The sequence below is a fragment of the Sciurus carolinensis genome, chromosome 11 (assembly GCF_902686445.1).
Source record: "Sciurus carolinensis chromosome 11, mSciCar1.2, whole genome shotgun sequence".
NCBI lineage: Eukaryota > Metazoa > Chordata > Mammalia > Rodentia > Sciuridae > Sciurus > Sciurus carolinensis.
The window spans coordinates 70,799,132-70,809,159 of NC_062223.1; the positions used below are offsets into that span (position 1 = coordinate 70,799,132).

At 47.5% G+C, this 10,028-nt stretch overlaps 2 protein-coding genes across 5 annotated transcripts; one reads left to right on the forward strand and one right to left on the reverse strand.

Moving 5' to 3' along the window:
- Positions 1–2,269: 2,269 nt before the first annotated feature.
- Positions 2,270–3,271, reverse strand: Timm10b (translocase of inner mitochondrial membrane 10B). Its single transcript, XM_047517629.1, has 3 exons — positions 3,152–3,271; positions 2,865–2,960; positions 2,270–2,671 (listed from the first exon to the last, which is right to left on the reverse strand). Exons 1-3 carry the CDS (start codon positions 3,194–3,196, stop codon positions 2,495–2,497), a joined length of 318 nt encoding a protein of 105 aa, XP_047373585.1. The 5' UTR covers positions 3,197–3,271; the 3' UTR covers positions 2,270–2,494.
- A 93-nt stretch (positions 3,272–3,364) lies between these two features.
- Positions 3,365–8,241, forward strand: Arfip2 (ADP ribosylation factor interacting protein 2). 4 transcript variants are annotated; one of them, XM_047519596.1, is made up of 8 exons: positions 3,365–3,482; positions 4,281–4,421; positions 4,671–4,767; positions 5,463–5,581; positions 5,756–5,977; positions 6,527–6,684; positions 6,833–7,007; positions 7,458–8,240. In XM_047519596.1, exons 2-8 carry the CDS (start codon positions 4,323–4,325, stop codon positions 7,611–7,613), a joined length of 1,026 nt encoding a protein of 341 aa, XP_047375552.1. In that variant the 5' UTR covers positions 3,365–3,482; positions 4,281–4,322; the 3' UTR covers positions 7,614–8,240. The 4 variants fall into 4 exon arrangements, with proteins under 4 accessions (XP_047375552.1, XP_047375553.1, XP_047375555.1 ...); XM_047519597.1 differs by having other exon boundaries at positions 7,391–7,526; XM_047519599.1 differs by lacking the exon at positions 5,756–5,977 and having other exon boundaries at positions 7,458–8,241.
- The last annotated feature ends 1,787 nt before the right edge of the window (positions 8,242–10,028 follow it).

Below are 10,028 nucleotides of genomic sequence, written 5' to 3' on the forward strand. Positions count from 1 at the left end.
ACAGCCTCAAAGGATGAGAATAAGCAGTGGGCAGTTATGTTCTGAATATAATGACAGGAACACTAACTCTGTCTCCAATGTTTGTGATTATCTAAAATACTAGGTCAAAGTTTATTCTATATATTTTGCTTGAAACATTACATTGTTCTCACTCTGCCAATGGCTATCACTTTACTGCAAGACCTGAGGAAGATCAGTTGACTAGACAGTAGTCACAGAAATAGGTTTTTCTCCTAGGTATTGAATATATTTACAAACAGAGAGGAAAAAGCCAAGACAGAAAAGATTGAAAATTTAAGTAAGGGATTGATGGATCAGATTGAGGCACACCTGTTTTCTCATGTCTACAGACAAACTAGGTATAGATGAGATTGCAGATAAAAGCTCAGGCAGTTCAAAAAACACAGGCTTTAGAATCAGATCTGTTTTCCTAGTCTTTCTTCAGCAATTACTAATTATGTCACATAGAAAGGAAACATAATTCACAATGGAAGTTCACTACAACAATACATATAAATGTTGATGGGAATTTCTCCCACCAGCAACACAATATCCTGTCTCCATTCTAGCTCTGGGAGTTGAGAACTTCACAAGCTGTTTGATCTACATTTATACTTCCCAAGGAGAGAATTTTATTGGGGAGATATGAAACCGCTTGGTAATGAATTTCCTGATCACCAACTTTTACCTTACTAATTAACTTTTCTATGCAAAAAATAGCTCAAAAGGGCAAAACTAAAAGCTAAAAGAGCCTCTTTCTCAATAAATGTGTACAAGATGGGCTTCTGATACATTTTAAATTCTTGCTTTCTCTTGTTAAATGGATAACTTCTATAGTTTTAAGATTTAGCATCATGTCTACTAACTTCAGAACCAGAAAAAATAGGTGCGTAATAGATATGATTTTTGAGAGGCAGCCTAGTGTAGTAAAAAGAATATGGACTTTAAAGTCACATCTGCATTTAATATAGTCTGCTACTTCAGAATTTCAGCTTTCTGATCTGTGGATGTCAGAGACCATCTGCTTTGTGGGTGAGAGTTTTTACTTTTTTTTTTTTTAATTATGAGAACCAATATCTAGGAGCTTTAATTCCTCTGTTAAAAGAAAAAAAAAAAAAAAAAAAAAAAAAAGAAAGAAAGAAAAATGAAACACAGTCCCCTCACGGAAATACTTGAGGGAGTAGTGTGCAATTAAAGAGAGTGGTGAAAGTATAAAATAACTGTCATGGTGATTAGGGGAGCGAATGAACCAGGATTCCATGAAGGGTTGCATGTTGGTAGTGAAAACTTAGTTGAGGTTGGAAACCTTAATTGTTCACTAGCATTTATTAACTATTTTTCTCTAGCATTTTGAATGGAGAAATAGAAAATAAGAATGACACAAGAAGATTAAGGATAAGAAAATGGGGTGGTGTGATAAGATCCTCAGACTGCTAAATATAGTAGTACACTACACAAAGGAAAGGGCAATAATGGAGGGGCTGGAATTAAAAGTTAAAGAATAGGTACAGGGATAATATAGGTTAGAAGTGGAAAGGTGGATTTAGGATATTTTAAGTAAGCAGTGAAATATTAAGGTAGCATTAATTAGGTCCCACAGATTTCACTTTGTCCTTGTTTCATAACCACCACCATTTATTTCTCCCATTTCTCTTCCTGAAGTTTGTACTGCAGTTTTCCACTTCCAAATGCCCCTGAAGATAAGAACACAGACCTTTCTTTACCTAAAAATTTTACTAGTAATCCCAGGAAGACAGGAAACACAATGAAAGTAACAGCCCGGGGAAATGGTTGAAATTATAGAACATTCCCAAATTCTTACAGGTTTCATCTCTGTTCTACGGCAATTGACTTCCTAGGGAAGCAGAACCTAAAAGTCTCTTTAAAAATAAATAAATTTTTTAAAAAACCAAAAAAACCCCAAAAAAACTCGGTTGTTCTTAGATACTGTCTTTCTCTAGAGCCAACAGAATTCTCTTCTGTAAAACACAGTCCAGGAGAAAGTTAAAAATCAATGTATACATACTCAGTCATTTAAATTCAACAGACTCAAGGACAGCCAAAAAGAGCACTCATGTGAGCAGGAACCAACTTTCTATTGCTATTACCAAACTTAAAATTGTGTGCACAGACCGTACTTCAACCAAATGCCTGGAAATGCTGAAATTTTTCTCTTACATTAGAAGGCAATTTCTCAGCTGCCAGGGCTGAAGATATGCACTAAGTGAACAAAAGATAGTAACAAAACAGTGAACTAAGATTCCCTGCCCAGAATATAAACCAAACAGAATAAAGAATGGGTTTATTGCCTTCAAAAAACAAAACAAAACAAAACAAAAAGAACAACAACAACAAAACAACAACAAAAAACAGTATCCAGCTTTCAGGTAACCCCTCAATCTCTCTGTACAAGCTTCATTATTAAGCCGAAGGCCTATTGAGTCCTTCAGTCTGAGGATCCATGCAGCACCTTCTCTCCTGGGGTTGGGGATGGCTAGCTGCCTGATGACGAGACTCTGGGCTGTTCTGCAGTAACACCGGGCACAGCTGAGGAAGCCTCGTAGTCTGCGATGCGGCGCTGTACCAGAGCAGGCATGAGCTGCACGTAAGCAGCCATGAGGCGGTGGTTGGAATGGATCAGTTTCCCAGCGCAGCTATGCAGGCAAGCCTCCTGGAAGGAAGACAGGATGGAAATAGAGGCCAGAGGTGTCCTGTCAAGCCCGCCTGCTCCTTCCCCATCCCCAATCTCGGGGTGAGGTCATGGAAAAGCCAGGGTCAGAGGAAGGGTAATGGGGAGGGTGGTGGTGGTGAGCACTCCATCGTTAATTGTGAGAAATCAAGGGAAACCTCCCTACGTTTCCCACCTCCTCAGCGTCCAGAGCTCGATGGTGCAGGCTGGGCACACAGCGCTGAAAGCAGAGTTCTGTCATCCGATTGTAAACCAACAGGAAGTCTCGCAACTGGGAGAAAAGACCAAAAAGTCAGCGAGAAGGGCCTCCACCTCAACTCAAAGCCCCGCCGCCGAGGTTTCCCAGGACCGTGCACCACGGCTATTTCCGGCCCTCGAATCCCTGGCTCTTTAGGGTTCTTGAGATGCGGACAGGGAAATGAACTGAACGTCTGAACCTGAAGCAATTTAGATCTCACTCACGTTCCTCAGTTGTTGCTGCTGCTGCTGCTGCTGCTGCTGCTCCATTAGGCCTTCAGCGCAGGTTACGTCACTTCCTTTACTACGTCCCCGTACCGCCCCGGAAGTAATTTCTCGCCTCTCCCCAGCGACTTGGCCCCAAGATTGCCCCGCCTATGGCTGTAACGTCATCTCCGCCCTTATAATCTGCGACGTGGCCGGCTTCTTCTGCCCAGAGAGGACGTCACTTCCGCCGAGTCCCTGACCTGCTGCTAGAATCGCGACGGGAACTGGAACCTGAGGTCCCCGCACAGCCCGGGCCTGGCGCCCTGAGGGGAAAAGCGTCCCGGCCCAGGTGAGAGGAACATACCTTGGAGAAGGGAAACTTAACGCATAAACCTGTCCTGAAGGCAAGATGCCCCTAAGCCCTGGGCAAGGATGAGGACACACCTGATGCCCAGGTGTATGTGGGTGGCCGGGGGCGGGGGGGCGGGAAGCAGGGACTCGCACACCTGGAAGACATAACCGACTTTGAAAGGGATCGCCTGTGTCTTGGGAAAGAGAAGCTCTTAGCAGACATCGGGAACATTCATCAACTGAATCAACTAAGGCCTTGGGGGGAGGGCCCGAGGAAGAGGAGGTGTATGAGATGGAGGAGGGGGAGACCACCTGAAGGAAAGGGGAAAGAACACCCAGAGATGTGAAGGGGTACGCATTGGAGAACATGCCAGAATGGGGGTGAGCCACCTGAGGCCCTAAAAGGGGTTGTCACCTGGTGGGAGTAAACACACCTGCGTGGGGATAAGTTCCAAGACAGCACAGATTTTCTCTTGTTCACTGCTGTATTTCCCATTACCTCAGGACCTGACACGTCCTGGTCCCTCAGTATACGTCTGTTGAATGAGTGAATGCATGAATGATTACTAAAAGTAAGGATGAATGCTGGGAGAAGACACCTGAGGCTTGGGCACGCATGTGTAGCAGTGTGAACTTTGGAGGGGAGAAGTACATGTACCTGACAAAAGAAGTGGTGCCCCAATGCCAGAACATTCGATTCCTGGGACAACTTCTGAAACCTCAGAAATGGCAAGGGAGGCCTCTGTCTTTTGGAGTCCTGTCCAGTTTCCAGAATTGTTTGTGTTGGGCTTTGCAGGGTGCTGGGGTGGAGACTTTGACTCCAGTCCCTTCCCTAGCCATGACGGACGGGATCCTAGGGAAGGCAGCCACAATGGAGATCCCCATCCATGGGAATGGTGAAGCTGGGCAGCTTCCTGAAGATGACGGGCTGGAGCAGGTGCTTCTGTTTGATTATTCCAATTGTTTCAACTTAGGGATCCCAATTTATAAATTCTGGGCTCTCGCTCCCATTCCAGTAGCTTTCCCTTAACTTATCTTACATCCTTCATTCGTTTTACAAATCTTCATTCTGATTCTGTGTAGAATTTCCTGTGTACTCTTATTCTTCAGTCTAAGCTTGTTCCCACCCCCAAAATGTTTCAGCTGCCCCTATGTTCCTGAAGCCCACCTCTTCTCTGGCCTATAGGACCTCCAGCAGGTGATGGTGTCAGGACCCAACCTCAATGAAACTAGCATTGTGTCTGGTGGCTATGGGGGCTCTGGTGATGGACTCATCCCCACAGGTATGAATGATTAGAGACAGGAAGCTTCAGTGGAGAGGGGAACTGGAATGGTTTGGAGGAGCATAGGATTCAATTAGTAACATTTGAATCATGTTTTGAGATATTGGGAATTTCTGCTTATATAAATCCCATGGACTCTCCTCAGCCTCAGACCAGTTTCTGTGTTGACCATCTGCTTTCCACTTGCCATTTAGTCCCTGAGATGGCTCATTTTTCCTTTTACTATCACCACCACCTCTGCCAAGTTAATACCTCTACTTCCCAGGAATTCCCCTCTGGAGCTTGAGGCTGAGTCAAAACTTTGTGAGACTTCTCAAGAGTTTTACTTTGGAATTTAAAGTTTAAAGGAACAAACAGCCCCGAGTCTCACAAACTAGGATTCCTGTCAATCGGGTTTCCTGTTATCCAGATCTACCATCCTTGACCCCACTCCACCCCAAATTCAGCATATTTTATTTCTTCTGCCCCTATGTACCACTAACCTCACTGCCACTCCAAAGAGGCAAGTACATATTGGGATTTGCTTTTAGGGCACAAAGTTATAATTTCTCCCAGTTAGCAAGAGACTCCAATTGTCCCTACATTCTCCCTTTCAGGAAAGTCATTTTCATGTGGTGGGAGGGAAGTATAAGAGGGCCACAGAGGTGTCTGCTTGTATCTAAGAGAGGCTGGTGTCAGAGAATTTGGTTCTTTAGGGTCTGGCCGCCATCCATCTCACAGCACCACGCCTGCTGGCCCTGGAGATGAGGTGGCTCGGGGCATCGCCGGAGAGAAGTTTGACATTGTCAAGAAGTGGGGCATCAACACATATAAGGTGGGAATGAAGCACCTCTCCCTTCTCCAAAACTCCCCCTGGGTACCTTTTTCCTTCCCCCAGATCCTAATATCTTATCTATGGCTGAGACTAGGAGACGGGAGGTGCTGATGTAGGTACCTGTTGGGGGGCAGGATCTATGGTCTCTGACCCATTACGCCATTTCCCAATCAGTGCACAAAACAGCTGTTATCAGAGCGATTTGGCCGAGGCTCCCGGACTGTGGACCTGGAGCTAGAGCTGCAGATTGAGTTGCTGCGTGAAACGAAGCGCAAGTATGAAAGTGTCCTGCAGCTGGGTCGGGCACTGACAGCCCACCTCTACAGTCTGCTGCAGACTCAGCATGCACTAGGTGACGCCTTTGCTGACCTCAGCCAGAAGTCCCCAGAGCTTCAGGTGCCTCAGCCAGGGCGAGGAGGGGGGGCAGGGGGACGAGGCCGGGGCCCTTCCAGGCAGTCACTCCTCAGCCTCCCTCCCTCCCTCCTGCAGCCCACAGGGAGAACCCCTCCAGGGTGGTCCCAGCCCTGCCCCCAGCAGCACTCACCTGTGGAGGCAGCCTAAGGGTTTGTACAGAGGTCCAGAAATTGGAGGGAGTGGTGACAAGGGAGGGGGCACACTAGGTGTCTCACAAATAACTCTTTACATTGTCGAGAATAACTTTAGTACTCGACCTAATCACATCCCTTCCCCTGCCTGCTGCACCAGCTCTCCCTGTTTCAGTTTTGTGAACTTATCTGAAAACCCCTACATCCCACATTTCTACCCCAGGCATCCCCAGGGTGGCCCTACTAATTTTCTGGCTAAGAGAGCCTTACTAGAGGCAGTCCTTGATTGTTAACAATTTTGATGGCTGTTTCCTCTGTGGGAAGGAGGGGAATGAAGGGTTTATAGCTTCAGTCTAGTAGGGACTGTTATTGAAGACCTGTCCCTCCCTTCTGCCCTCAGGAGGAATTTGGATACAATGCAGAGACTCAGAAGCTGCTGTGCAAGAATGGGGAGACACTTCTAGGGGCTGTGAACTTCTTTGTCTCTAGCATCAACACTTTGGTCACCAAGACCATGGAAGACACACTCATGACTGTCAAACAGTATGAGGCTGCCAGGTGTGCATACTGGCAGGGCCTAAGGTTTGGGAAGTTGGCTGGCATGGGTGGAAGTTTGGGCATTAGGGGCATAAGAATTCAGGAAGGAAAGGAAAATCTGTGTTTAAAACAACTGGGTGGAGACCAGCCTTTATCACCCCCTCCCCAGGCTGGAATATGATGCCTACCGAACAGACTTAGAGGAGCTGAGCCTAGGTCCCCGGGATGCAGGGACACGTGGTCGACTTGAGAGCGCCCAGGCCACTTTCCAGGCCCATCGGGACAAGTATGAGAAGCTTCGGGGAGATGTGGCTATCAAGCTCAAGTTCCTGGAAGAAAACAAGGTGCCAACCCCATTCCCTTGATCCTAGACCACCTTCCCATCTGACAGTAACCTTCCCCTCTGACCCTCCCCATTGTCAGATGGGGAGATGCAGCCTGGCTAGGGAGTGGGATATTTCCCCAGCCCCTCAACTCCTGAGCCTTTTCAGGTCACCCTCCTTCTAATTGCTGGCCCTCTTCTGTTGGAGGATTGGCTGCTCGTCCCAAGAACATAACTAGGAAAAAATAACCCCTGAGCTGGGATACTAAGACCTTAAACCCAGCAAATCAAGACAGGTTTCTTCCATCAGATTGACCCTTCTCCTTTGACTCCCTGGGTGGAGTTCACTCCCCATCCTAAAAGCACCATCAGAGCAGATTCCACGTGCCCCTGGTCTCTACCCAGGCTCAGGCTCATAGCCCCTCAAGAAGGGCGCCTGAGTCCAGCCTTAGCTGAACCTGCTGGACCCCAGATCAAGGTGATGCACAAGCAGCTGCTACTCTTCCACAACGCTGTGTCCGCCTACTTTGCTGGGAACCAGAAACAACTGGAGCAGACCCTGCAGCAGTTCAACATCAAGCTGCGGCCTCCAGGAGCTGAGAAGCCCTCTTGGCTAGAGGAGCAGTGAGCTGCTCCCAGCCCAACTTGGCTATCAAGAAGGACATTGGGATGGGCAGCCCCAGGGTGGAGGAGTCGGACACAGGACATCCCTTGCCACTTGCCCTCTGGCTTGGGCTCCCTTTCCCTTGCTGGGATTTGACACCAGTTTTGCCCATGCTGCTGTGGTATGAAGAGGGCCTGTAGGCCTAGAAGCTGCTGCCCTGTCCTTTATCTTCCTGACCACTGGGTTTCATTCCCAGATCTTTTCCTTCCACTCCACAGCCAAAGGCTATGACAAACCACTCCCTGGCCAATGGCATCACTCTCAGGCCTATCCCCAGCTCTTGGGGTGTGCCCCTGACCCAATGACAGAGCCTAATAGGCTCTGTCAGCCAATGGCAGCTCTTCTTGGGCTCCCCTGGGCCAATAATGTTGCCTCCAATACCCTTTGTCCCTTCTCTATGCGTACCCATTGCAGAGAAGGGGACTGGGACCAAAGGGGTGGGAATAATGGGGAGCCCCATTTCTGGCTCTGTGTCTGAATGGGCCTCCCCTCACCCATCCACCCAGTTTAATTGTGCTTACAGCCCAGGAAGATTGGGATCTAGCACTAGGAATAAACCTTTCATAAAAGCAGGCCCAGTGAGGTCAATTTGTTGGGGTGGGGGGCACTGTAGGAGGATGGGCGGGATGGGGAAATGCTCAGTCTAATATACCTACATCCTATAAATTCAAAGGAGCTATGGCCAGACAGCTGAAGTCACAGGTTTCAGAAACAGTCTGAAGGTTCTGATCTTCTTCAGCCCCAACTGGAGCCAGAGCTTTATTTTGTTCTTCAGCACCTAAACAGCTATGCTTCTCCAGAGCATAGGGTCCAGAGGAGTTTGGGCTTGCCGATCTACATGGTGCATTCAATCACAAAGCAAACATTTACTGAGTGCTTTTATTTGTCAGGCATTGCAGTAGACCCTGGGGAAATAACAGTGAATAAAACATGGTCCCTGTTCACAGTGCTTAAGGTCTAATGAAGGATAGAAACAAGTAACCAGGCAACTACAAAAGAGAAGTACTAGGATACAGGAATACAGGGCTTGCTGTGGGAGTGGAGGGGCATCTAACTTAGACTGGGGCAGAGATAGGGAAGTCCACTAAGGACTTTAATCCTTTGGAGAAAGGGATCTGTGGAACCTTTTAAGTAGAGATTTGACAATTTGGGGGAAGTTTAGGGTTGAAAAAATAGTCCTTCTGAGGCCTAAAATCGTGTGGAACAGTCTTCAATTTCATCTTGGATTGGCCAGTGGCCCTAGCCCCAAACTTCAAGCATGAACCCCTCCTGAGGCTCCTCCATAAGAACTGGAGCTTTGCTGTGCTAGTTGCTGGAACTCAGTGAAAGATTGAGGCAGTTCCTGTGGCCCTGCACCCAGGTGTTGAGCCCAAATCTGAACCTTAAGTGACAAACTTCCCAACAGCACTGGACCCCGGTGTCACTACTTCTGTTGCCCCTTGACCAAAGAAAGCTTCAGAATTTTTCAGCATTCTCCTGCTCTGGAGGGCTGGAGAAAGGGGACAACCCAGTCAGCAGATTCTCCTAGCACTGGGATCCACACAAGTCTGATTGTCATGGATACAGAATTTCCCAGGAAGACTTCCTGGGCTTTGGTTTGTCTAAAGTCATCTGACTGGAGCTTGATTATTGAGCAGGGGGCAATTTGGGGGCTACTGGGGCTCTTTCAACATAAGGGCACTGAGTCTCCAAATGACTGGTGGTAGCACCCAAATCCTTGTTCCACCAGTTTCTGAGTGATTAAGGTTAATGCCTTGGGGAGCCATAGTCCTGTTCTTCCCATTGTAAACCGGGGCAAATAAAAGAAGCTATCTATTATGGTTATGAGTATTAAATGAGGTAATGTATGTAAAGTGATTAGTTCTGTGTCTAGCACATAATAAGCACAAAATCCCTCTTATAATTTTTATTATTTCCCATCTCGGCTGCTTTTCTAAAATGCAATGATTGTGAGAACGATTCTGAGTCTTTGGTGTGAGGAAGGGAGTCGCTGGATGGTCCGAACCATAATTTTCTCACAAGAGGGCTCCGGAGGCAAGCAGACTCACCTATCAATCCTGCGAACCCCTTTTCCCAGGGCTTTGAGTATTGCCTTTCTCCAGAGTTCCATGCGGAGGTACAAATGATCCCTGCTCTCTCCTACTCAACAGAAACCAAATTAGCAAATTCATAGGCACCCCTCAAGAAATTCAGGAGACAGCCAGGGCGGGTTCCCAGAGTCGGAAATCCCTGCTAATCCAGCAGCTTTTTCCTAAAGGCGCCTCATCCCAGTACCTGAGATCGATCACACCGCCCTTTCCAGGGCATTCGGGAGCGGGAGGCAGGTGGCGGAGATCCGGGATATGAGATCCGGGATCCGGCTCGCCGGCTCCCCAGCCG

What these genes read in the sequence shown, in the direction of transcription:
- Timm10b (XM_047517629.1), bottom strand. Translation starts at nt 3,196, where the DNA reads ATGGAGCAGCAGCAGCAGCAGCAGCAGCAGCAACAACTGAGGAAC. An exon ending in AGCAGCAACAACTGAGGAAC is followed by an intron (nt 2,961 to 3,151) that starts GTGAGTGAGATC and finishes CTTTTCTCCCAG; the next exon opens with TTGCGAGACTTCCTGTTGGT. An exon ending in GAGCTCTGGACGCTGAGGAG is followed by an intron (nt 2,672 to 2,864) that starts GTGGGAAACGTA and finishes TCTTCCTTCCAG; the next exon opens with GAGGCTTGCCTGCATAGCTG.
- Arfip2 (XM_047519596.1), top strand. Translation starts at nt 4,323, where the DNA reads ATGACGGACGGGATCCTAGGGAAGGCAGCCACAATGGAGATCCCCATC. An exon ending in AAACAGTATGAGGCTGCCAG is followed by an intron (nt 6,685 to 6,832) that starts GTGTGCATACTG and finishes CCCCCTCCCCAG; the next exon opens with GCTGGAATATGATGCCTACC. An exon ending in AGTTCCTGGAAGAAAACAAG is followed by an intron (nt 7,008 to 7,457) that starts GTGCCAACCCCA and finishes GCTGGACCCCAG; the next exon opens with ATCAAGGTGATGCACAAGCA.